At 54.7% G+C, this 26708-nt stretch overlaps 1 protein-coding gene and 1 long non-coding RNA gene across 6 annotated transcripts in view; one reads left to right on the top strand and one right to left on the bottom strand.

Moving 5' to 3' along the window:
• Positions 1-4760: 4760 nt before the first annotated feature.
• LOC121435618 lies at positions 4761-6011 on the bottom strand. Its single transcript, XR_005972589.1, has 3 exons — positions 5887-6011; positions 5691-5723; positions 4761-4879 (listed from the first exon to the last, which is right to left on the bottom strand). It is a non-coding gene; the product is annotated as an uncharacterized LOC121435618 (long non-coding RNA).
• Positions 6012-8378: 2367 nt separating this feature from the next.
• Positions 8379-26708, top strand: part of Mdga1 (MAM domain containing glycosylphosphatidylinositol anchor 1) — a 56279-nt gene continuing 37949 nt past the window's right edge. For 4 of the 5 annotated variants that reach the window (XM_041634820.1, XM_041634822.1, XM_041634823.1 and 1 more), the window contains exon 1: positions 9415-9525. In XM_041634820.1, coding sequence (XP_041490754.1) covers positions 9459-9525 — 67 coding nt within the window. In that variant the 5' untranslated portion in view covers positions 9415-9458. Of the gene's footprint in view, positions 9526-26708 lie in introns of all 5 variants that reach the window. The other variant, XM_041634819.1, reaches the window with a different exon arrangement.

Raw genomic sequence — 26708 nt, 5'->3', positions numbered from 1 at the left:
GTCTATACCGCACAGCGGTTTTGAGGAGCGCCACATAGAAGTGTCCTTTAATAACTGTCACGGTGCCGTCCAGCCTTGGTGGTGGCGGAAGAACAATCGGCGGGGCTTTGGCATTCAATTTGCCATATGACTTTAAAGCTGCTCCTTCTGCTGCTTCTCCTTCTTCTACTCCTCCTCTTCCTCCTCCTTCTCTTTTTCCTCCTCCACCTCCAGCTCCTAACTGTCCTTTCTTCTTTTTAAATATTTGAGGCTGGAGAGATGCCTCGGGCCGTTGAGAGCCCTGGCTACTCTTCCGGAAGCCGTCGGTTCAGTTCCCAGGGGCTCACAACATTCTGTAACCCCAGCTCCAGAGGATCAAATGTCTTCTTTGGTTCCGTCATTGCCAGGCATGCATGCTTACATACACACAGGCAAAACACGCACATAAAAGAATAAATAAACATTTAAAAAAGCAAAAGAAAGAAAAGGCATTCGATAGTCTCTGGTGTGAATGCCAGCTTTGCTGTGTGGCACTGGGGATGTGACTACACCTTTCTGTTCCTCGGTGTCCTCATCTCCCAAATAGTTGAGGAAGGGGGTCTGTGAAGGTAAGCGGTTTTTAGTCTAGGCTGTGAAATTTGAAACCATAGCCTCCCCTCCCCAGAAGGCCCTGGAGTAAGGAGATAGAAAGGGCATGGGCATGTAATAAACAGGCTGGATTATCCTCAAAGGATTGAGAGGTTGGTCCCTTCCATCCCTGCCTCCATGTTTGGATCCTGATGCTGCATGCCCCGCTGGTAGTCTCTGGAGGTCCCATAAGGGCCAAACAATGAGACTAGTTAATCAAAGGGGCAGCGGATCCCCTGGACTCTGGGCTTTCTGAACTGCTCGGCCTGTGGCGGCGGATGCTGGCATTTCCAACCCTCCCTGGACACTCAGAGCAATCAGAGTACATCCTGTGGAGACAGGGGACAGGCCTGGGTGGCCAGGGTCGGAGCTGGGGGAGGCACAGGCCCACATGGCCCTAGGGTTGATGTAGGTTGGAGAGAGGAAGGGGAAATGAAGACCTGGGTGTGGAGATGCCAGCCTGGGGTCACATAGGAGCAGAGGGAGTGGCCACATACTCTGGGTGCTTAGTGGGCCAGGGACAGTTCTGGTTCAGAGGAATCTGTGTGAATGGCGCCCCCTGCAGGAAATGCCATGCGTTCCCTCATCACTCTATGTGTGTGTGTGTGTGTGTGTGTGTGTGTGTGTGTGTGTGTGTACGTCTGTGCATACAAACTGCTCCTCCACATTTGTTGCAAATTTCCATGTCCCTCAACCCCATACTTAGATCACAAACTTGAGTCATGGCCTGCTTGGCCTACAGAGATAGTTCAAGGCTAGCCTGGACCACTTTGTAAGATCCTGTCTTGAAATAAAGAAAAAAGGGCCTGGGTGTAGCTCAGTAGCAGACTGATGGCCCATTGTGAGTGAGAACCCAGGGTGTAGTCGTATGTGTGTGTGTGTGTGGGGGGGGGGGTGATTAAAGAAAACAGTTGGATAGAAGGTTGAACAGAAAGAAGTAAGGCGCACTCAGGGCCTGACCTTGAGCCCCCAGGCTATGACCTCAGCTTCGCTGGTCCCCTTCCTAGGCCATCTCTTTAAGCTGGGGAACATTTGATCCAGCTTCTGGCAGAGGCTGCTGGGAGCGCGAGAAAAGCCAGCTCAGCGGAACAGGATACTTCCACTGGGGCCCCAGATGCCGCCGGAGGACTGGCCCTCTCAGCAGACTCTTGGAGGAAGAGTACCTAGCCTGACCTCTGGCCCAGTCACATCCCAGAAGCGGGAAGCCATGGGGACATTGTCTGCAACCTGCTTATAGGGGGACTTACTTCCTGTGGCCACCTGGCCCTCACTGGGCAGCTCCCTTTCTCCAAGAATCGACTCCCCCAAGGTGAATGTGATTCTTCTGAGAACCTGAGCATTTGCATTTGCCCTGATCCAACTATCGATTGGGTGAGTCAGGCCTCATCCAAAGCCAGTTAGTGCTGGTCAGTGTGGTCAGCTTGGCTCACGAGCACACAGGTGACTGCTGTGTGTTGGACCACGCCCTGGGTGCTGTGAGCGGCCCCCACAGGAGCAGGAAACATGGAAGTATAGAGCACAAGACACTGATGCCTGTTCAAGGCCTGGGACATGGGTGACATCCAAGACCGCGTAGCAGCTGGGGTTCCAGGAGGAGCTGATCTGCAGATACCCGGCAGTCCCAGAGGCTGAAATGGCTTCCCTGGAAAGACTGTTGGAGGTTTCTTGCCCGAGTGGAGCCTGGCACTGTGGAGAGGGCAGGTTCTCTTTCCTGTGTGTGTTGCCAGCTGCCAGCGTCAAAGACTCACCATCAAACAGACCCAGTTCCCAGGAGCCTAGAGAGACGTTTGCATTGAGAGAGAAACACAGCAGGCTGCTTTCCTGGGGCGCTAAAACTGGTAAGCTGCAGCTGGCCAGGCAGAGGGCAAGAAGTAATCTTGCATTAAGAACACAGAGTAAACCCGGCGGTGGTGGCGCACGCCTTTAATTCCAGCACTCAGGAGGCAGAGGTGGGCGGATCTCTGAGTTTGAGCCTAGCCAGCCTGGTCTACAGAGCTAGTTTCAGGACAGCAAGGACTGTTCACAGAGAAACCCTGTCAAAAAACAGCCGAAAAGAAAAAAGGAAAGAAAAAAAGAAAAAAGGAAAGAAAAAAAGAGCAGAGCCACCAGCCCAGAGCCTTTCTCTTTACTGCTAGGGTCCATCCTTAAATGTGTGTTTGTATCCATTTCTGCATCAGGATTGGAACCCATGTCCTCTCTCAGGCAGGAGGCAGGGCCCAGGGCTGTGCCTCTTCCCTCAGACCCAGGCTCCCTGTGGACAGGCTGTGTTCCCTCAGATGAGGCTCCCAGTGGACAGGCTGTGTTCCCTCAGACTCAGGCTCCCTGTGGACAGGCTGTGTTCCCTCAGACTCAGGCTCCCTGTGGACAGGCTGTGTTCCCTCAGACTCAGGCTCCCTGTGGACAGGCTGTGTTCCCTCAGATGAGGCTCCCAGGTCTCCACTTGCTGGTTTTCTTCTAAAGGATGGGCTGTTTGCTATGATACAGGTATGGAACTTGACTAAATTGCTCATTTCTTCTACCTGTTGTCGTCTTCCCTGACCCGTTCAGTGGGGACACAGAGCCTGGTCTCCCACTGTTCAGAGCACCTTCAATTTTTTAAAGTCGGTGTTAAAGCAAAATTATTTCTGATCTGCTGAGCCTTTGGTTCAAAAGAGGTTAAATGAAACCTTCCCTGTTCCAACAAGAGTGTGAGCAGAGGGAGGCTGGAACAGTCCGGGTGACTCTCCAACGGGAAATGGTGTGTTTTAGAAGCCAGGCTTCAGTCACAGCTCACAGGCCTCGGAGTCTAATGCTCTGAGGAATTTCAAAAGGTGGCCCAGTCACATTGATATAGAGCAGAAAATTCTGGAACCCAGAGAGAGGACGCTCACACAGTGAGGCAGGGTGCAGTCATGGCACAGTAGTAACTCGTGGCCTCCTTGTTCACATCTGTAAAATGGGTAGACCACTTGTCTTCCCTCCAAGAAGAAGGTGAGGATAAAATAGTATGGTCAATGTGGGAGTCACTGGCAAGTTCAAATCTTAGGGTTTCTAATGCCGAGATAAAACACCATGACCAAAAACAACTCCGGGAAGAAAGGTTTATTTCATCTTCCACTTCCACGTCATAGTTGTCATTGAAGGAAGCTGGGCAGGAACTCAAGGCAGGAACCTGGAGGCAGGAACTGAAGCAGAGGCCCTGGAGGAGCACTGCTTACTGGCTTGTACTCCAGAGGGGTAAGATTCTGTCATGGTAGAGAGGTGTCGCATCAGGCAGCAGGTAGCATGTGGCTGGCCCCAGGAGCTGGCCGAAGGCAGCAGGAAGCAGGTGTGGTCATCTCAAAAGCCATCTCCACTGACACTGCCCACCCTCCAGCGAGGCCACACCTCCTGAACCTTCCCAAACAGTGCCACCAACTGGGAGCCAATTTTTTAAACACATAATCCCCTAGAAGATATTCTCCTTCAAACTGCTACGACCCTCTTTGACCTCAGCAATCCCACTACCTTGGCTACTCAGTTGCTTCCATAGCAACGCACCACCACGGGGCCTTTGCCCTCGCTACCTCACCCGCCAGGTGTTCGCGTGATTCAATCCCTCTACTCTTTAGTGTCATGGCTCCAGGGTTAGACAGAGTCTAGATTCTTTTCGTATCGTTCAACCCTTGTGCTTCCTAAACCTCTCCCTAGCTTTAACAATAACCCTTAGTATCTAAACACTAGATATTTTCTTTACGTGCTTGGCTTATTGTGTGTCTCTTCACACCTCCATAAAGAAGGTGTTTTATCTTTTTATTTTTTTTAAATCACAAGCTGGGTGGTGGTGGTGCACTCCTTTAACCCCAACACTACAAAGGCAGGAGAATATCTGAGAGTTTGAGGCCCACCCCACTTGATCTACAGAGCGAGTTCCAGGTCAGCCAGGGCTACACAGAGAAAACCTAAACTGTCTTGAAAACCTAAACTAAATAAATAAATAATAACAATAATAAATCTTTTACATGAGTGCTAAGGTTATGGGTGTGTGTGTGTGCACGCATGCGTGTGTGCGTGCATGCGTGTGCCGCGGCATGCCTGTAGGCCGAAGGCAGCTTTTGGGAGTCAGATCTCTCCTTCTACCATCTGAGTCCTTGGGATGGCACTTGGGCCTTCAGGCTTGGTACAAACACCTTTACCTGATAAACCTCACTGGCCTCAGAAGGGATTCTGTCTCTGTATTGAGTCCACAGCGCCCAGGGTGACCAGTGAATGGTGCACACAAAGATGAAGTCTGCCTCCTATCAGCAAGGCCTGCCTGAAGGTAGAGGAGAGAGGGAGTGGCAGGGGCTACAGCCTTGGCGACAAAATTTGGGAGGCTCCCCCTTGCCAAGAGTGTCAAGGAAAGACTGCATTATCCCTAGTCTTGAGCTGAACAATTTATAACAGAAGTTAACTGTTTACTAATTAGCAGCTGGGACCATTAATTGGCTATTTGTTAGAGCTCGAATTAATAAACCGGTCTTTCAGCGGGGTCATAACTCTCATCGTTCGTCACCCCCTCCCAGCCAGCCTCCTCCCCTTGACCAGAACTCAGCCTGCTGTGCGATTCGATCAATACCTGCCACCATATGATTTTCAAACGCAATCTGCCTCTCAAGGCGGCGAGGACACCATCGGGGCCAGGCCAGATCCCTCTCCACTCTCTCTTTCTTCCCTTCCAGGCTCTGACCCGTGGGAGGAGAGCAAGCGGCTGGGAGAGATGGAGAGTTGTCTAGTAACCGTGACGTCATTAGAGCCTGCAGCTGGCTGCCCTGGCTGAGCCCTGACCAGGACCCTGCTTCCCTGGCCCGTCTTGGGCACTCAACCAGCCGTTAGCTAGTTCTGAGCACTTGCTAGGGCCCAAGTGCTGTGCTTTCTCTAAGACAAAGGAAGGTGGGCTTTCTTCAGTAAGGAGTGATGGTGGGTCCCAAGTAGCCTGCCACGGTCTGATCCCAGGGTTCCGTGGTTCCACTCAAGGGTTCCCAAAGGCTTTGGGGTCTAGCTGTCATGCCCCCATACTCAGCAGCCCCACGTGGGGTTCAGAGTGCTGTTCTGGAGATGATTCTTATAACAATGTGGCTACTCACCTCTGGGCTCGCATGCCTGCAGCACCGGTAGCTCTGGAGGAAAAAGCAAGGCCATTTCGCCTGGTTTCTTAAGTCAGGAGCACCTGACCGTTCAGCAGCTCTGTGATGCATGCCTGACGTATCTGATGCAAAGCCTCTGGCCCTGCAGTGGGCACCCAGTCTCTCAACCCATCCCTTAGGCAGGGATCCCACCTACCTGATATCTGGGGGAAAGTGAGGACCAGAGAGAACAGGGCTGAAGCATAAGACTATCATTTTGCCTTCTCTGAGGTTGTCTGCCGCTGTCAGTTCTGGGGCTCTGTCCCAGGCAGCAGGCCTGGAACACTGGGGGAGGAAACGATGGAGTTGACAGGCACATATGAACAAGCTGTCGAGGTGTTTACATTGCATGCAGCGAGTATTCACAAGTGGATTAGCACAGCAAATGTTCAATCCCAGCCTGCCAGGCTCTGGACTTCTGCTCCCCTCCTCCCCAGCCCTCCTCCCTCACAAGGCCTCTTTCTTCTGTAGGCCAGGGTGTGTTCAGACTATATCCCTGTCTTCGCTCTGCTATGCCAAAGAGGAGAGATTTGATGCTGTTTGGGGTTGAGGTGTCTAACTGGAAAAGAAGACAACAGCTTCCCAGAATAGGCAAAGTCAGGGAGAGCCTGAGTCATCAGGATGACTCCCTGGGAGCTTCCTGGGGGATTCTGGAAGCTTTCCAATAATGGTAACACCACAGTAAACACAGCTACTCACCATCACCCCCTCAGTTGGTACCACTTTCCTTTCAGGCTGGGTGGGAGAGGTAGGTGGGCAGACATTGGATATCTATGGAGCAGATCATGCATTTTTCCTTTGGGTTAACGGGAGGCTATGAGGAGGGAGGACGGTGCGCTGTAGGCTGCCTTGAGCTGCGGGATTTGGATCGTGATGGGCATCATTCATTCATTCAGTTAATAAATCTTCAGTTGCTGAGTTGGGCTTGGACACCCTTAACTGAGCCTTGAACCCTCACAGCAGAAGAAGGGAAGAAATGAGGAGGGCAGAAACAAGGGTTGATAGACTGGATGAATCAAAAGGAAGTTGAGAAAGGACAGGCTGATGGCGCCCCTCCCCACCTACCACCTCGCGCTCCTCGTTTGCAGGTCAGGTCTGCTCAGGAGGGCCGGAGGAGAAAGATCCTGGTGGGAAATGGATTTGAAGAAGGAGGGGTTTATTACTAATATTTTTAATTTATGCGTGAATTTACATGCAAGAGAATCAACTCTTTGGGTGAACAGGTCTTTGAGTTTGGACAGATGCCTGGAGTCATGGATCCACCATCGCAGATCCTGAACAGGATCCAGTCTCCGAGCTTGTTAGCTGCGGCCGCTGTCCGCGCTCCCACGGGCCGCTCTAGGACAATCCCTGCGCTCACGCCGAGATAAATAACGGCGACAGGTGGAGAAGGTGAGATTAGCAGGACCCGGGTAGGGGGATGCGATTGGAGGCGCCAGAGCGGTCGCGCGCCTCGCTCCACAGCCCACGCCCCTCCCCAAGGGCGTCTGGAAGGAACTACGTCTTTGGGGAAGGCCGGGTTGGGGAGACCGCGAGTGCTGTACTCAGGCCCCGGCTTGGCAGCGGAAAGGGCGTGTACCCCTAGGGCACTGGGTCACGCCTGAGGTCCCATGGGGAGGCAGGGTGCCAGAGAAGCAGGCTGAAGGGAACACTTGGTGTCCCCGTGGAGCGGCACTGGGGTCTCGCTGGCAAACCTGTTGGCAACCTGTGGGCCGGGGCTAGGACACGAGCAGCAAGCGCGTCCTCCTCCTCAGCTGCTCTGGCAGTGGCTTGGCGCCGACCCGGGGAGAGGCCGAGGCGGCTTGGAAAGGGGCCGGGGCTCTGCCAGGGGCGGGTGGTGATTGGAGGTGGCGGGATTCCCAAACCGAGCCAACATCCCTGCAGAGCAACAGCAGGCAACCGGCTCTCGCGCCAGCACTGGTCTAGGAGAAGCAGACATCTCGGCCTTTCTCTCCGATTCTAGGCTCCAGTCTCGCCTTCTCCAAAGTACAAAACGTTCCTAACTGTCCAGTGCCCTGAAGGCTTGGGTCCCCGCAACGAGCCGCCAGTACCTGGCCCACGAGCGTGCGGCGACCGTTTGCACCCAGCCCAGGCTTGCCAGCTTGGGCTGTGCAAGGGCGGGCGAAGAGCGTGTGCGAGTGCGCGGCTGCAGAGCCCGCGCCGAACCCACGTTCCCGCTACTGTCCTCGGGATAGATGGATCCATTGCTGCTTTCTGACATTTTTCTGCCAGGGGGCTGTTGGTGGGGGAGGCGGAGATAGCGAGAGAGAGAGAGAGAGGGATGGGGGAGGGAGAGAAAGAGAAGAGGAGAGAGAGGGAGAGAGAGAGAGAGAGAGAGAGAGAGAGAGAGAGAGAGAGAGAGAGAGAGAGAGAGAGAGAGAGAGAGAGAGACTGCTTCCCCCAGCCCTGTTTTGTTTTCTCTAATTGGTCCTGGGGGAAGCAAGGAAATTGGACAGAGGCTGGGCCGGGCGAGCTGGGCTGCCTTTAATTGGCTCCTTTTTTTAACTGGAGGGGAATCAAACAGGAGAGCGAGCGACAAAGGGTGGGAGAGCGAGAGACCGATCGCGGAGATGGGAGGAGGGAGAGAGGGTGGAGGGAGAGAGGGAGGCGGGGTGGTGGTGGTGGGGAGGTGGAGGAAGCGCGGAATGAAAAGCTCGGAGGGACCAGAAAGCAGCACAGCGAAGCCCAAGTTGCCGAGCGAGCGGAGCGCTCCCGCGGCCCCGGAGCCCGAGTGGCCGCCGTGCCCGGGAGCCCGGCCCGGCCCCGCCCGCTGGGGCCCCCTCGGGCCCAGGCCTCCAGGAGGGGGGCGGGGACGCCCAACTTGGGGCGCGGCGCAGCCCCGCTCTCCCGAGATCGCGGAGCCCGGGAGCGCCACGGCTGCGGCCAGACGGCGGGAGCGGACCGCGGAGACAGGAGGCAGCTGGCGGCTCCCGAGCTGCTGCCCGGGCCTCTGCAAGAGCGCAAATTATTTTCAAAGGACTCAAACTTTCCTCCTTCCCCTGCTTGCTGCGGTCCCTCTTGCTTTGGAATCGTTCTCCGGAATCCCGCGGGGGCTCTGGGACGCGCTCGCCTCCCCCGGATTCCTCGGCGGCGGCTCCGCCAACTTCGTGGACCCGGGGACCCGGAGCGCTCGCTCGGCGGCCGAATTCAGTCCTCGCTGCTCCCGCGCTCGACAGGACCGGGACCCGGGGAGACCTCGTCTCCGAGAAGGGCGCCTAGCCCTGATCCCTTGGGTCGGGCTGCCAAGCCCTCCGCACCCACTGCAGAACTGGAGCCAGCGGATTAACCTCCCGGCCTGGCTCCACGGTGGGGCGTCCCCTGGGCGGGGAACGACAAGTTTGTCAGGCATCGGTGGCCTGTTGGATTGGAGCTCGGCCACCGCAGCAGAGAGGTCCCCTGCGCTCAGCACCTTCGGCAGACAGCCCTGGGGACTCAAGGCTACTAGGTGGCCGAGCTTTCTGGGCCAGGGAGCTGGCTGCTGCGCCTGGTGCACAGAGGCACCAGGGTCTGGGCCAGCGCCCCCAGCGACCCAACCCGGGCAGCCGCCCTGTGGGAAAAAGACAGAGCCAGTCGCCGCCTGCTCGGACTCCTTCTCTCGGTCGTCTCGCTCTCTGTCGCGTCTCAGGGAAAAGGAGGGAAGGCAGAGGGCATCGCGGTGCCCCGGCGGATGCGCCCCCCGCTGCCTCTCAGGCTGCGCCGCCTCGCGGGGATGAAGCACTGGCCGTGAAGATGGAGGTGACCTGCCTTCTACTTCTGGCGCTGATCCCCTTCCACTGTCGGGGACAAGGAGTCTACGGTAAGAGCCCGCGTCCAGCTCCACCCTGGCGGAGCCGCGCGGAAACTTTGCAAGATCTTGCTCAAAGTGCGCGCTGGCGGGCCTTGGTGGAGCCCTGGGCTTGCACTCTGGAGTGGATGACCGCTTCCCCGCCCTCGCCCGGGCGCCAGGAGACCTAGTGGTCTGCTCCCGAGCCCAGGAGCGGGTCCTAGGGTATGGCATGAAACTGGGGTTGCCGGGATGAGGTCTCGACTTTCCGAAATCTTGCTAGGGGTTGGAGTGATCTGGAAGTATTGGGAGAATCCAGTGGGATCAGGAGACCCGGGAAGAGCCCAAGCCCTGGACTGGGGCAGCGATTTCCACCGAATCTTTTACCTCCCCTGGCTCAGCCTCCCGAGTGGAAGCATGCGATGCAAGTGATCTGGAGTTGTGTGCGGCTGGCGGATGAGATGCTCGCCAGAACCGCGGCCGGGCCGCTGGCTCGCATTCTCGGCAGTAGCCACGGCTGAGCTGCCTCTTCTAGCTTTGTAATGGTCTAAGCGGATGATGGGCATCGCCTAACTCTGGCGCCTAGGGTTCACGGCATCCCTTTTCAGAGACCTCTCCCGAGTCTGCTCTTCCTGTCCCTGGTTCCCAACCTCAGAACCTCAGCCCCAGCTTCCTTCTGCCGGCTTGCACACACAGACACATTCAGCCACCGTCCTCAGGAAACGCAAACACCGCTTGCACCCATTCAGCTACGCGTCGAAACTCTGCCTCCCGCCACGCAGCTCCACTCCTGCATCCCCAAGCCACGCTCCGTTGCGCCAAGGAGTATTCTGGCCCCATTTTCTCCACTTCCTGCCGCGGGGTTTTCTCAGCAAAGGCTCCTTGGTTCAGTACTACTCGGGGTCGTCCTGCCGACGTGCACAGCACAGAGAGTTGGTCCCCAGAGCCTATGGTTCTGACTTTGCCTTCTCCTGACCGCAGGGTGGGCTTTGTAGTTACTTTTTAATGATGTGTGACCAGGGTGGGCAGTATTCTCCCTCTTTCTCTGGGGTCGAGAATCCAGTTATTCTCTTTGAGAGTGGAGGGAGTTGGACTTGAACAGTTTGGGTTGCAGAGCCCATGTCCACAATTACTAGCTTTAGTCCCGTGTCTCTGCCTGTGCCTGGCAAGGGAAAGGAGCATCCTGGGAAGCGGGTATCTGGAAAGTATACACCCCTGAACTCCAATAGCTAGCTGGCTTGGGCTTAATTCCCTGGTGAGGCCAGCCCAGGCTTCCAGCCAAACTCCTTTTCTTAATTAGTTTGTGTGTCTCTTACTGTCTGGCCCCTGGCATAGGCCAGACAAAGTAGGCAGGAGGAGGGATGCTGCGAGGCTGTATGTATGGGGCGTAGGGTGTGAAATAGGTTCTCCCTCTAGGACAGGAAGATACCAGAGGCCTTAGAGTTCTTCTTTCTCCAGGATCACCAAAGATACCAGTGGCTTAGCCACAGCTACCTTTAAGGGACTACCCCCACAGAGGCTGTTGCAACTTGCTCATACACCCTCCTGAGATCTCTGTCTACTACCAGCTCTTGGATTGCTCTGATGACCCCATCTTGTGGCTGTGTGGTTTGGGTTTCTCCTGTCTTCCCTCACCGGGGCGGCCCAATGTGCATGTAAGGAAACCCCTCTGGGACTACGCAGGAACCCGGACAATGAGGACAGAGGTTAGGGGACAAGAGCCATGGTCTTTGTAGACCGTCTGTGCCTCCCCTTCTCTGTCCCCTTCTCCTTTCTTTACTTTCTCCGAGCTCTCACATGCCCAGGTCCCAGCTGCTCTTGTTACAAATCAAAGCAGGGTAGGTCCACCGGGTCCACCCTTGGCCCTTCGCAGGCATTCTTTTACACCTGCTCTGGGAGAGCCTGGCTCCAGGGAAGGCCGGGCTGCAGGGAGATCGCTGTGTGGAAAATCTTCTTGGTGGTGGATAGGAAGCGAGGGAAAGAGGAGTTGGGGGACACTGTCCCTTGTGATGTTACAAGCACAGGTGACACCTCAACAGGGTTGGGACTGGACTAAGAAGTAGGGTGGAGAGCTAGGGTTTGTTCTGCCCCACCCATTCCTCTGCACCCCAAAGCAGATAAGGCAGATGAGTGGGAGTGTGGTGGTATACAGGGATGGAGACGTCCCCCCTGGCCATCCACCGCAGCATCCAGCCCTAGCATGCTACCTGGCGTCCTGTAGGAACTCTGATGAGGCTTGTCGAGTGGATGAAGAACTGCAGGTTGAAATACTTCATGATATTCTCAGGTGTCTCCAGAGCTTGTCACTCACCAAGACAGAGGGCTTTAGTTGAAGGTTTCTGCTCAGAGAGCCACGAGACCCTAGGCTTGCAATCCTATAGAGAAGAGACTGAAGTGCTGGGTTTCGCTAGCATCCAGGAGGGAGGCTGTATGTCAGTATGTGCTGGGGATAGACTTAAGCTGCCGGCTGTCATTCTGCCCCAGGCTACTGATGGAGGGGTAGTCTCATAAGGAGGGTGAAGGCAGGGCAGGAAGGAGGGACAGGATGGCGGCCTTATGGGTGGGTGAGGGTCAGTCCATCCTAGTAGGAGACAGCTGCTCAGAGCCCTAAGCCCTGCATCCTGCTGGGTCCACCCTCCAGCTCTAAAGCCTGCCATCAGCAGCAGGACTGGGAAGGCCCTCTCAGTCTGACCAGGTGGCTTTGCTCTTCTTTGGGGCCACAGATGCTACAGCGGCCAGCCGTGTGTGGGACCAGATGGTCCATTTGGAGCGGGGCCTCCTCCTTCTCCGATTCTCAATCTCTAGCCCAGTTTGTTGTTTACAGAGTAGATCCTGTAATCTATTTTCTGTCAGGCCAGTGTGTGTGTGTGTGTGTGTGTGTGTGTGTGTGTGTGTGTGTCTGAGGCTGGCCCCAGAGGTCCAGTTCTGTGACAAAGACTAGTTGGGTAAAGAAGGGGTGGCACATTCTATGAAGGCTGAGTTGAAGGCTTCTCATCTTCTGTCCTGGCTTCTTGTCTCCTGTCTTAAAGCAGGCAGACTTCCAGGCAGGAGTCAGTGAGGACGATTCAGCTCCTTACAAAACACACACACAACAAACCCCTGGATTATTTAATATGCAGGAGTGGGAAGTGACATTCTCCTTAAGACAGGTTGTTTGCCACGTACTGGGGGAAGTCAAAATATTTCACCAAAGGTGTCATCAGAAACTACTATCCTATGCTAATTTTTGTGGGAACATGAAGACAGATGTTGAATAATTTGACAAGAGCAACATCGCTCACAGAATTATCACCAAGTCAGCCCCCCTTTTCCTCGAGGGGAGTGTGGGGAAGGGATTTCGGGAAGGGTGGGGCTTCTGAGTGTTGATGTTGTGAGTGGGAATGCTTGGGACTTTTCCCTCTGAGGTCCACACCCCTGCACAGAAAGTGGCTGTCTGTGTAGGGCCTTCCCAGAAGAAGCAGAAGAAAGAAGCAGGCTGCATCCAGAGTCAGCAGCAGGCTCAGGCTTCCCTAAGTCCCCAAGAAGGTCCCCGCCTACTTTCCTTCCTTTTTCCTTTTTCCTTCTCTGTTATAGACATTGCCCGAGGGAATGATTGTCTTGCGTCTACAAATCCAGGCTATTTTAGCTGTGCTGCCTTTGACAACCCCCCAAGCGTGCCTGGGGGCTCCCCACAAAGTCATTCTATAGAGCTCTTCCTGGTTTGCCCCCTACCCAGCTTCAGGCAGATGTTCCTTCCAGGCCTGCAGGCTAGGCATTCGGGCAGTGTACGGGGGTGCAGCTCGGGGGTCCGGAAGCTAGATTGGAAGGGTTGTAAGCATCCTTGAGGGGCAGGCTGGGACTGTCTGAGGGGTCTACATACAATTGGCCAGGTCTGGCTCTAAGCTGCTGAGGCCGGGTGGAAAAGCCTCATTTAGAGCCCCGTATTAGCTTTGCTTCGCTGAAACATGGAGGGATGGGCGGGGAGCTCCGTGGGGAGGGAGAGGGAGCTAATCACAGTCGCCAAGGCCCGGCCAGTGAATGATGTAGAAGATCAATACCGGGGTGGGATTGGAAATCAGGCCGTGGTAGCGGGGCTTGCTTCTCCTGGTTGCCCGGGAGGCACGGAGGGACCTGGGAATAGTAAGGCCCAGGTAGGATATGGAGGATTCCTCCCTCTCAACCTGTTACCCACGGCAACCTTGACGACTCTTCTTGTGACTGGGTTCAGGAAGATTGGACTAGAAGGTACCCCACCTAGGAAAGTTTGGGAGACTAGAGATGGAATCGAGTTTCTCAGTCTAGCAAGGGTTCCACTTCACCTTCCCCCTGCTCAGACACCCCGATCTGAGTAGGTCCCTGATGCTTGTGTGTCAGAGAGGTCGGGCATGTAATTAATCCCTTTGGGTCCTGCGGTGTTAAACTGGTACTGCTCTTCCAGACATTGCCAGCAGGGGGCAGGCTTGGCCACCACATCGTGTCTTCCCAGTGCTTGCCTCCTCGCCCTATCTCAGAAAAGGAGGACTTGTTCTGACTCTCCTGCCTGAGGTGGAAGGGGGCTCTCTCCCCAACTCTCACATACCTACCTCAGAATCCAAGGGCACCCACCATGGATAAAGTCACACTTTCTGCCTTTCCAGGATAACTCAATTCTTCTCTAGGTCAGCTGAGACTTTGAGGGGGCTGTGTGTGGGGAGGGGTCTGACACCTCTGCACAATTGCCTCTTTGCAAACCTAGGTACAATCCCTAGCCAGCATTGCCTTTTCCACGGTCACAAAACTAAAGACCCACGTGGCATTTAATAGCTGATGCAGAAGACAGGCAAGAGCCATGCTTAGCTCAGAGGAATGAATCGATCTCTCTCTCTCTCTATTTCTTTACATGATTCTTCCATTTTCCTAAGACTAGATAACACATGCAAAATAACCAAAGTATACATGGAAGTAAAAGGAAGTGTGATCCAGGGCTGGAGAGATGGCTCAGTGGTTAAGAGCACTGGCTGCTCTTCCAGAGGACCCGGACTCAATTCCCACCCATATGGCAGCTCACACCTGTCTGTAACTCCAGTTCTAGGGGACCCAGCACCCATGGCCAAAGCATCAATGTGCATAAAAACCATAAAATAAAAATTTAAAAAAGCAAGTAAGATTCAGTGTCCATGCATTGGGTATGGTTCTCTCCATGTCTTTTAGTATATTGGAGGGTGACCCCCGTTCAGGGAGCATCCTTGGTGAAGTTGAGAGTCTCTCACAAACATGGGGGTACCCCATGCCCTGCCAAGTCTTTGGTCTGGCTGTGCCTTTATTTCCAGTGATATTCTGAGAAGGCAGTCCATGGGGTGCCTATTTTCGCCATTGAACTGAGGTTCCAAGGACATGGGTGACCTTCTTAGCGGGGCATTGTTGGTGAGAAGGGGGGCTCCAGTGGGTAGCACAGTCTTCTGGGTGGAGAGCAAGGACAATGAGAGGTGATTTTCTGTGGTGCCTACCGAGTCTTTCCTCTGGAAAAACTGGTTCTGGGCATCATGGGGCTGCATGACATGAGTCAGGGGAATGAGAAAATGGTTCCACAAAGAGTCGATAAGTCCCTCATGGCAAAGCCAACTTGAGGCTCACAGGAGGATGGAAAAGTCACCTCCTAGGACTTGTGGAGGACAGAGATTGGACGAGCCGTGGTCATCAACAACCAGGCCTGAGAGGCTGTCCCTGGCAGAGGGCATAGAGCTGAAGACCCCTGTTGGTCAGGCATTGGTTGTAAAGAAGTCAAGGCTATGAGGACTGGAAACGCCCAGGAATAATAATAATAATAATAATAATAATAGTGCCAGAGATCATGAATATGCATTGTTGTCTCTGGCTTACAGCGAGCCTCCTGGAGAGATAGACTCCGCAACCCATTTCACCCTTGAGGAAGCCAAGAGGTTGAGGGAGATGAAGTTGCAGCCCCTAGATAGGGCCCAGAGATGTGGACTGCAAAGCCTGTGATGGAGGCCATGCCGGAATGATGGACTGGGGAAGCTGTGGTGTTTAGTGGTTTTGAGGGGGCGGCGTAGAGGGACTTTCTGGAACTCTATCAGGGTGCAGAGCTAGCATGAGGCTTGGCCTGGCTCAGCTGCTGGGAGAAGGGGCAGGAGGAACTGACAGTGGAGCAGGATTGGGGGGTGGTCAGCTCTTGTTTCTCCTAAGATTTACAGGGCTGTGGAGGGAGAGACGGCTGCAGATAGAAGAGCATGAAGAGACAGCCTCTCACTGACAGGAGGTTCGTGTGGACGAGGGGACTGAGTAGAGAGACTGTGGGTCAGTTCATGCATGGTGGCTGGGGTTGGGGGCTTCCCTGTGGAGGTGCCCCGGAGGCAAGAGCTCATGGATATCTATGGGAAGTAGCCAGGCAGGGGGCTAGGCGGTGCAATGGCCCTGGCGTAAGGACGGACCTGGCTTGATAGAAGAGTCCGTTGTGGGGGAGAGAATGAACGGCGACAGTGCAGACAGGGTCTGACCATGGGTGAGGACAGACGTAGTGAAGGCTGTGTAAGGACTTCTGAATCTAAGGGGATTGGGTTTTGAGCATATGAGGAGCACCGTGAGCAGTTTTCTCACAGAGTCTCTTGAAGGAAGCAAAGCTGGTGAGTTTAGAGACTGCAGAACTCCATCCTGAAATCCAGAGCCGGGCAGAGAAAGAGATCCCTTGGGGACAAGAGCTGACAATGGCCTGCAGTTGGCAGTTGGGGAACAGGCTCACAGTAGGAAGAGGCAGAATAAAATGCTGTTGATTAGACAGATTTGGGGCAGGAGAGTGGGGAGGGTTAGGGCCTGGGCTTCTGAACTGCTGCTTGTTCCTGCCCCAGAATGAAGCCTGAGAAGGCGCTGTCCCGGGCCAGCCTTCTGTCAGGGCAGACAGGCAAACAAAGGCCTCAACAAATAGCTTAATGACTGGAGGTTTTATCTTGAGACAGGCTGGCTGTGTAGCCAAGAATGACCTTGAACTTTTGCTTTTCTTACCTTCACCTTCCCAGGGCTGAGAGTATTGGGGTTACAATCGTATCCCATGCCGAATTTATGCTGGGGACTGACCTCAGGGCTTCGTGCAAACGAGGCAAGGACTCTACCAACTGAACTGCATTTTTGTTGTTGTTTTTTGTTTTGTTTTTCAAGACAGGGTTTTCCTGTAGCTTTTGAGGCTATCCTGGAACTAGCTCTTGTAGACCAGACTGGCCTCGAACTCACAGAGATCCGCCTGCCTCTGCTTCCTGAGTGCTGGCATTAAAGGCTTGCGCCACCACGGCCCAGCCATTGAGTGTGGTTTTAAGGTCGATTTTATTCATAGGCTGTGTGGCAGGGAGGCTGGCAACTCAGAAAAGGTTACAGTGTGCCTTGGTTTATGTCCACAAAACAATGCGGACTCCCCCAAGGAAGGTACATGTCTGTGGGGGCACTGGGCTGAGGTGAGGGTCCCATGTCTAGAGAGAGGAGAGAGGGGAGACAAAGCAGATGTGTAAGGGTACTGTGTAAGGGAGAAGAGGAGGTGCTTCAGGGTCCACTGAGGGATAGGAGCTCCCCAGCTCTTCCAGAAAAGCTCTTGGGGAAAATGCAGATTCAGGCTGTGTTTCTAGCAGAGCCCTCATGACAGTGACAGAGACTCTGAGGGGACATGGATTGCTCTTGGCCTAGCAAGGGCAATACGCTCTCTTTAAGAAGAGCCTCAGTTTCCCTGTCTGGAACGGGCTGGGGTCACAGGAAAGCCTCAACGTGATGTCAGTATTTTGCCAGCTCTGAGGTGAACTACAAGGGACTTGCGGGAGCAGAGCAGTGGCAGCAGACAGGGAAGTCACTGTGTGCGCGGCATGGGGCGGTGTTGAAGCAGCGGCTGCACATTTGAGAAATTTGCAAGACCTCGGAGGCCTGAAGTGGCTGTGGCTCTAACCTGAGCCCCGCTTGGCTTGTCTGTTTCTGGTAGATGATGGCGCTTTGGAATGGGTGACCTTGTGGCTTGGGAGAGGCTATCCCAAGCTCTCTTTGGTTCCCTTCCAGTCCCAGAGCCAGCCAAGATGCTAGGATTATCTGGTGGTTTGGAAGCCATGAGGTGGCATATTAGAGCCATCCGGGAGCTTATCCACGGTGCAGACCTCGCTCTGCCTGGACCCTCCGCTGCAGGAGCTCTGCAGATGGAAGCTGCGGCTGGAAGCCCTGAAATTGGTGCTTTGACTCAGAGGCTAGCTGGATCAACACAGAGGGTGTAGACACGTTAGAATAAGCAAGGCTAAACTGCTGCTTCTCCCTGGGAAGTCTCCAGGGCATCGTCTAGGCTCCAGGCCACCGCCCAAGCTGAGTTCCAGCCAAGCTCTGCCGGGGCCTGGGGACTTCAGTGCAGGTCACTTATCCCTGAAGCCACCAGCTGGAGCCTTTCTGCTTGCATGATTCTCACAGAAGGCTCAGCCAGGGGATCGGGATAGCACTTTATCCCTCCTTTTAACCACAGGGCCTCCTCATCCCAAACCAGCCAAGGGCTGAAAGGTTGATGGGTGCTGGATGTCCCTAAGGATCTCCCCCCAAACCCTCATTTTCTAAGTGCAAAGATTGAGGGTCAGGCTGAGTGGCAAACCAGGGTCCTACAGTTGGCAGGTAGGTGGTAGATCCGGGATTTGAACTCAAAGCCACCCAGTGCCAAACTTCATGTCTACCTGTACTACCCCAAGGGTATTTGAGCTGCCTGGCTGGTTTGTTTCTTAGTTTTTCTTAGGGTCAGGGGGTTGAATTTTGTTTGTTTGGTTTTGGTGTTTTCGAGACCTTCTCTGTAGCTTTGGACCCTGTCCAGGAACTAGCTCTTGTAGACCGGGCTGACCTTGAACTCACAGAGATCCACCTGCCTCTGCCTCTGCTGGGATTAAATGCATGTGCCACCACTGCCCGGCTGGGTTGATTCTTGAAGCAGCATGATGAACCCTCCAGTCCTCCAGGGACCCCATCTGGCTGTGACGCACCGAGGCGTCTGTCTCTGGCTCCTTGGGTGCAGAGGTTCTCCCGGCTCCTCTCACATTGGGGCCCAGCTTCAGCAGTAGTCCTCAGATTTGGCTGCACAGAAGATAACCCGGGACACTTCAACAGTTCCCCGTGCCCACGCTGCATCAAGTAGTTAAATCAGTACACCTGACATTTTGGCCCAACCACCTTCTTCTAAGATTTCCCAGAAGCCCTTGGGTGGCTTCTGTTTACATTGGGCAGCCTTGAGCTCCTTGGCCGTTTTAACTGTAAGGGAGGCTGAGGTGGGCATATTTTTGCCCACAGAAGTACAGGAGTTCCACAGACGAACACACATGGGGGCAACAAGATGGCTCAGCAGGTAAAGGCACTTGCCACCGAGCCTGAGGACTTGAGTTCAGTCTGCAGGTCCCAGGTGATGGAATGAGAGAACGGACTCTGGAAAGTTACCCTTGGGCCTCCACAAGCTCGCCTTGTGTACACACACACACACACACACACACACACACAAATATAATAAAACCTAAAATTAAAAACAAAACAGGACTGGAGGCGGACAGGTGACGGGGTAGGCATGAGTCCCCTCTTAGTCAGTCCTCTATCCCATCTTGGGGTTCGTGTGCATTGGAGATCAGAGGCTGATTTCAGGTGTCCTCAGCTGCCCTCCACCGTAACTTTTGAGACACGGTCTCACTTAGACCGGGGGCACACTGACTGGCTAAACTGATTGGCCAGCAAGCCCTGATGACCTGCACGTCTCTGCTTCCCCAGAACTGTGACCACAGTCATGTCCAGCTTTATCTTTTTCTTTTAAAAAGATTTAACTTTCTAACTGTGTGTGTATACACACAAGTACAGGTGCCTTTGGAAGCTGGAATAGGGGTATCACATGTCCCGGAACTGGAGTTACAGGTGGTTGTGAGTTGCCTGGTGTGGGTGTTGGGAACTGAACTTGGGTCCTCTGCTAGGGCAGCTGGTACTCCTAACCAGGGAACCCTCTTCCCACCCAAGCCTGCCTTTTTCAAGTAGTGCAGGGGTCCCAACAGAGCGTGGCAGGGCAGGACTCAACCGTCCCCCTGTGGTCTCATGTGACCCAGATGGGGCTTTTGGAGATTCAGTGTAGGGCAAGTCCCTTGAGCTGGGCAGCAAGGACCTCACCCATGGAACCATTGTCTTTCCCCCACCTGTGGCTTCCTGACTGAGGAGGGCTGAATGCTGTGAGCTGTCACACTGGGCCCTCTTCCACCTACTCTGCCAACCTCGCTCAGGTGGGGTGGGGGCCTTGGAGAAGACCGAGACCAGAGTGGGCATGTGACTTGCCTGGAGTCACCCAGACATCCTGAGAGAGTCTTGCCTGGTCTCCTGCCTGCCTGCGGCTTTGATCCCTCTCAGCCCTCTCCTCTCAACCCTCTCCTCTGGCTCGGAGGCTCTCCGGGAAGTCTATCTCCAAGAGCAGGTGTCTCCTTTCAGCCTGTGGTCTGGGAGCAGCAGCCTCTTGGCTCTCAGACACTGAAGGTTATGGGATGGGAAGTTCTTCTGAGGTGACCAGGTTTTCTGGTGGAGCGCACTCTCTTGTGAGATCAGGAGGCCGCACTACAATTTGCTGTGTCTTTCTTTTGGCTCTTCATTTGGGGAAATTCTCACTGTCTGACTTTATATCAACTTACTGGAGCATAGCCTGACATCAGAGAGACTTGGAGTTGAGTCTGCTGTGCTGAACTTGAATCAATCCTTGGCCCTGAGCCTCTTCTCTCCTACACTGGAGGCCTCTTTCTCTGTCTCTCTGAGTAGAATCCCGGGAGGGCAGAACGGGAAGGAACTGAATTCCAGTGGCCTGGTCCCTTGGGTCTGTCTTTTTTTTTTTTTTTTTTTTTTTTTTTTTGATTTTTCGAGACAAGGTTTCTATGTGGTTTTGGAGCCTGTCCTGGAACTAGCTCTTGTAGACCAGGCTGGTCTCGAACTCACAGAGATCCGCCTGCCTCTGCCTCCCAAGTGCTGGGATTAAAGGCGTGCGCCACCACCGCCCGGCTCTTCTCTGTGGTTTTGGAGCCTGTCCTGGAACTAGCTCTTGTAGACACCCCCCCCCCCCTCGCTCTTGGGTCTGTCTTAAATGCTCCATTAAAATGCAGGAGACCTTGGGGAAGGTCAGGTTAGCTTCCTGACCCAGTGAAGCCTGGTTCCCCACACGGCAGCTGCAGAAACACCAAAGGGTGTGGCAGGCAGGACTCGGCCACCCCACTCTGGTCTCATGTGACCCAGCCCATTGGGATCGCTGAGATTCTACGTAGGAAGAGACTTGAGACCAGAGAAGGCAAGTGGTTTATGAAGGCCACACAGCCGTCATGTGCCTAGGCTGAAGTCAAAAGCCATGCACGTACAGGGACTCCAAAGTCAACTCTCTGTCAGTGTCCCACGTCACCTTAGGCACGTCTCCCACAGCCTCAGTGTCCACCAGACAGGAGGAGATGCTTGAGGGTTGGATGCCAGGGCCCTTCATGAAGTATCAGGGAGGCAGTGACCTTGTGTGGGCCTTGCTCTCAGTCCCTTTCAGTCTTGTCACACTTCCCACAAGAGCAGGGGACAGTGCCACCTCTGGCAGGGAAGGCCCGGAGGCTGCAATCAACCCAGGCCCTGAGGCTCAGGACTAATGGGTAGGTGGGTTTAGGTTTGGGGGTATCCAAGGACATTGTTTGGGATAAAGGAGGGAGTTTTTAGACAGAGGTCATGGTGCTTTGGGGTGGAGGGCGACAACCCGGACACGACATGGGGCAGGGGAGGGGGTGGAGTGAACCTCTCACATATACCATAGATCTTACACCATAGATCATCAAAACTCCCTTGGACCTGTGGTCTTAGGTGGCCTGGGTTGGGAAGCAGAGAAGTAAGCTAAGAAAACGAGGGACTCCCTCCCCCTTGAGCCTGATTAAACCAGTTGCCCTGTGCCCTTCTGGAGAGCTCTGGCTCTCTGCTCCTGGGGTGGAGACACACCCACTCCTGTTTCCGTTGGACAAGCTGTTCCCGGATGGTGGCACTCTGAGCACTCTGCCCTCTGAGCCCACTAGGCACATAGGAACATGGGCTGTAGTGGCCAGGGTGGACTCAGACTCCATAAGACGGCAGGGGGTAGCAGCTAGTAGCTAGATGGATGGCCACTGGCCACTGAGAAGGCTAGAGGGACATAGGGGACTGACAGCAGGTACCACCACATCTTCCTTTGTAGACGGAACCAGCCTGATTTGCAGAGCTGCAGGGCCTTAGGCTCAAGCCTCTCTCCAGAACAAGCTACTCACTAAGTCGCAGTGTGTGGGTTTCCCCTAGGCCAGTGGTTCTCAACCATCCTGACACTGCGACCCTTTAACACAGTTCCTCGTGTTGTGGTGACCCCAGCCATAAAGTTATTTTCATTACTACTTCATAACTGAACCTTTGCTGCTGTTAGGAATCGTGACATAAATATCTGATCTGCAGATGGCCTTAGGCCTCTCCTGTGAGAGGGCTGATTGCCCAAAGGGGTCAAGTTGAGAACTACTGCCCTGGACCCTTCTGGAAGGTGGGGGCGGGGCTTGTCCCTGGAGGGGACAGGGTAGGAGGAGGGTAGTGAGGACAAGCAGGGCTCTCCAGGGTACTTTGGGCAACGCCATGAGTGGATACTTGCTCTGAAGAATTCCAAGTCAAGGTTGAAGTGGGTGGGCCCAGCAACTTGTCCTGCAGGCAGGGTTTTGAGGTGTTAGGAATTCTTTCTGTTCGTGTCCTTGAGTTTGCTGCCCTGCAGCCCTGAACAACTGAAGCTTTTCAGAGACCACAGAGGAACACCGCTGGACTTTTGGGGTGCTTACAACTGGGACCTGAGATAGATGGATTTAGCATGTAGTGATCACCTGCTGGGTGACAGAAAGGGCTAGACCCAGCTCAAATGCACAGAGGTTAGCGGTTGACGACCGAGAGGTGAGCTATTAACTCTATCCCTCAGAAGCAGAAACTGGTGGCCAGTGTAAGTCAGCGGCCTCTCTCTGTGTCCTCAGAGGGACCTGGGCTAACATGGCCTGAGATGGGTGTGTGTGTGAGCGTGCGTGTGCTTGTTAGACTGCGTGTGTGCATGTGCGTGTACATGCTTGACACGGCAGGATAGTTGGCAGGCGAGTGACTTTCCTGGAACATTCAGAGGCTACAGCAAACTCCACCTTCCCTTCCCCTAGCTTCTCCAGACTATGTGGTCCCTAGCACTAGCCTCATGGTGGGGCCATGAGGTTCTGGTTCCTGGGTCTCCTAATCGGAACACAGAACATCCCCGTGTGGGTGTGGCTCACTTCCTTCCTTTCACTTTGCGGGAGCTGAGGGAGCAGGTGGAGAGCTCGCTGGGAGCCAGGACAGGAGCTGCCATCTCCCTTCCCCATTCTGTTGGAGACAAACATGAGGTTGGCAAGTGTTTCTCACGGTGGACCCTGACAGCCCTTGCTGCTTACACGGGCGCCTCTGATCTGTCTCTCAGGCACATGGAAATCTGGCAGGCATGCATGAGTAGGCACAAGCACGCATACTGGAGCAGCACACAGATGAATGCGTGTGTGCCCTGGGTGTGCCCTGGGGACCTCCGCAGGGATTCTGAGCCCTCCAGCAAACTGTGGTTCCTGGCAGCCACCAGGCTCAGCCCCAGCACCCCGGGTTCAATCTGTCTATTCCTGGCTTTGGTTCCTTCTAGGCGCAGGCCCCCTCTCCTCCCCACCAAGAGGCCTGGAGTGGGGGGCAGGGGCAGGCCAAGGCTGGCCCGGAGCTCATGGCTAATTTTCCCGGCCACAATCGATCCGGCAGCTTCTCCTGAGTCTATTAGCAGTCGGCAAGTGAAAATATCCCCCATTGCGAGCCCTGACCTGAGACAGGGAGGGATCCATAGCAATTTGTTCAAACAGAGGAGAGCGATTCCCTCTCATCTCTATTCCAATTTATTCCAGGGAGAAGAGGGTCAGGCTGGGAGGCCAGAGCTGGACCCAGGCCTTGTCCACTGGGTCTCCTGTGCCAGCCAGGGTGGCAGCTGGTGCCACCCGTAGTTCCTGGGGGGGCTCTGTCGGTAGCTGGGAGGGAGGCCTGCCAGCCTTCCCGGCAGGCTTTGCTTGGCTGCCGGGCTTGGTTGTGGGTTTGGTTTTCACAAAACACAAAGCCACCCGCCAGAGTCTCATTCCCAGGCACCGGGCCCTGTGCCAGGCGTGTGCTCACCCAGGACACCCTTGCCAGGAAGGAGGCTGGTCTGGTGCAAGACCACAGTGCCCCCAGCTGGGCCCAGCAGTAGACAATAGAGGACGGGGGAGGGGCTGCCTTCTCAAGCTCCATGGCCAACTGGTTGGGGACAGACATGGCTTGAAGAGGACCCCATCACCTTAGGGTTCCTCTGCACCTAACTTCCTGACTCAGGTTCCAACGTTAGGCCTGGTCAGAGCTGAAGGCCTAGTCAGGGAATCTCTCTCAAGCCTCCAGGGCTGAAGATGTAGGTAGTTAGGAGTGCTTGCCTAACCTGCTTGAGCTCCTGGTTAGCTCCCCGACAGCACAAACAGGGTGTGTGGGCATGCCAGTGACCTCACCACTTGGGAGGTCTGCAGGAGATTCAGATCAGTCCATTTTGGCTCCATAGTGAGCTCAAGGCCAGCTGGGCTATCTGAGAGCCGACCCCAAGAGAGAAAAAGGCCTCCCTCCCCCAACATTTGCTAATTGCCTACTGTTTTCCGGTCCCTGGGCCACTTTCCCCGATCCACCTCAGTTTCTCCCTGTCGTTCCTTTTGCTCTTGTGTACATACGCCTTGTCCTCTCAGCCGTCTGCCTGGTCCCCTTCACAGCCCGCACAGCCCCATACGTCTTCTGAGGGAGGAGACCCTGATGACAGACGGCCCGGGAATGGGGTCACTGCAGCCCCTCTCCAGGGACTCCACGCCCCGGTCCCCATCAGACCCAGGCCTCTGAGGGTGGTGCCATGGCAACCAAAGAGGAGGTGTCTGGAAAGAGTTGAACAAGTGGCCCCACAGGCATGGAGGCCCCCTCCCCCCTTCGTCGCTTACTTCCCTCCTGCAGAGCCCTGGGAGGGCGGGGAGGGCATGACAGGAGAAGCGCTTCACACTGAGGTGTCAGCGGCTCGCAGCTCTGAGGTCAGCTGTTGCACATGACTTGTCAGGCTCAGGTGACACCACCAGGGTCTAATTTCAGCATCATGTAACTAAATATACCACAGCCGGTGGAGGATGTCTCTCTGGCTGGGGGCGGGGGCAGTGTTGGGGGGCAGTGTGGGCTGAAGGGAAGCTGCAGAACCTTCTGGAATGGATCCTGGGTTCCAGATCTGCCTGAGCCGTGTGAAAACCTGGGTAGGATTTTAGTTCCCCTGTGCCTCAGTTTCCCCACCCATGAGGAGAATCGATGTGTGCTAAGGTGTCCTCAGCCCAGTACTTGGTCCAGGGAGGTTAATGACAGATGTTGAGAGAGCACAGAAAGCAGTCACGGTCACACACGATGCCACCAGAGGACTGGCATAGCTGGCTTGGTGTGCAGGTGACACGGTATTAAGGAGGGAGAGGACGAGGCTGAGGCTGTGGCCCCGGAAGGGAGAAAGGTGGGAGGGTTCTTGGGGCTGCAATCCTCCCGTCCAAACATAACCCACGGCATTCCCGTTCTTCCGCCTCGTCCAGACCCACCGGCCACCTCTGTGTCACCATAAATGCCACACTTCACCTTCCCTTCCTGAGAGCTGTCCCCTCCCATGTCACATCTGCAGCCTCCCCTGTGGAGCCCCCAGCTCTCGGGAGCAAAGCCTTTGCCCCTCGCCCACCCGTCATTTACAGGTTGTTCAGAGCATAGCATTATAATCGGATCCCACGGTTTGTGCCCTTTACAGCCAAAAAAGGAAGAGAAACTTTGCAGTAATGGAAGGAGAAAAAAAAAAACCAACAACAACTAATAAGAACATGCTTAAAGAAAGAGCAGGTATTGCATCTCCTGATCTACAAACACACTGGATGCTGAAGAGACTACATTCCCAGGCTCTGAGGTTTTTGAACTGACTCTTGAAAAAGATGGCGTGTCCTTTTAGATGTTCAACGTCTGTTTCTTCCCCTGCATTGTTTGCTTTGAAGGGATACAGAGAGGGAACAACAAAACAGCTGGGTTTGGGTGTACTTTATTTCTCTTTAAAATATTGTATGTATGAGTATATGTGTGTGTGCGCGCTCGTGTGTGTGTGTGTGCGCGCTCGTGTGTGTGTGTGTGTGTGTGTGTGTGTGTGTATGTGAGTTGTATGTAGGTATCTGTGGAAGCCAGGAGAGGGTGTCAGATGCCTTGGAGCTGGAGGTCCAGGCAGTTGTGAGCCCCCTGATGTGGGTGCTGGGAATTGAACTTGGGTCCTCTGCAAGATCATCAAGCGCTCTCAGATTCTGAGTCATGGTCCCAACCCCTGCTGAACTTTATTAAAAAAAAAAAAACCTCACAAAGTCAGAGCAGGGATAGAACTGTAAGTGGGGTGCCCAGGAAAGCGTCTTGGAAGGAGGTGCTGGAGAGAGCTCTGGAGAGTTGGGGATGCCTGCCCTAGCAGAGCAGTGACACGCATCAGAGGTGGTGAGGTAAGAGGTATGGCTGGGCTCAGGAGGAGGGCGGTAGAACGTGAGGTGAAAGGGAGCAGACGACAGGACAGGGCAGGCATGGAGGCTGATCTTCAGTGTCACCTAGGAGACATGCCTCTTGGGTGTGTCAGTGAAGATCTTTCCAGAAAGGTTTACCCGAGGAGGGAAGCGCCTGCCTGAAGACGGGCAGGACTAACAGGGGCTGGAACCCAGAGCGAATGAAAAGGAGAAAGTATGTGCCTCTCTCTGCTCTGACTGTGGGCGTCACGTGACCAGCTGCCTCATGCTCCCGCTGCCATGACGCCCCCACCGAAACGGACTGTGAGCCAGAATAAAGCGTTTCTCATCAGGTGTTTGGTCGCAGCTGGGAGGAAAGCAACTACCCCAGCCGGTTGTTGAAAGTATTGGTCCGGTTTGAGTGAGTCAGGAATGGGGTGAGCAGAGGAAAAGAGGGTGTTGTTAAAGATCGCTTCTGTTGCTGTGGTGCAGGCTAGGGGGTGAGGGATGAGGCTGGGCAGACCTGTCAGGAGGCCGCTTTAACCATCGAGGCAGGAACTGGTGATAGGGACTGAGAACAGGGTGGCAGACAGGAGGCGAGCTCGGGGCGACAGCTGGTGAGGCTCACTGGCGGGTTGTGTGTGGGATGAGGGAGAAGGCGAGGTCTCTGATGAC

The sequence above is a fragment of the Microtus oregoni genome, unplaced genomic scaffold (assembly GCF_018167655.1).
Source record: "Microtus oregoni isolate MIOR12 unplaced genomic scaffold, Mior012 000046F_ref0000063, whole genome shotgun sequence".
Lineage (NCBI taxonomy): Eukaryota > Metazoa > Chordata > Mammalia > Rodentia > Cricetidae > Microtus > Microtus oregoni.
This window is presented reverse-complemented; position numbering and strand designations above follow the sequence as displayed.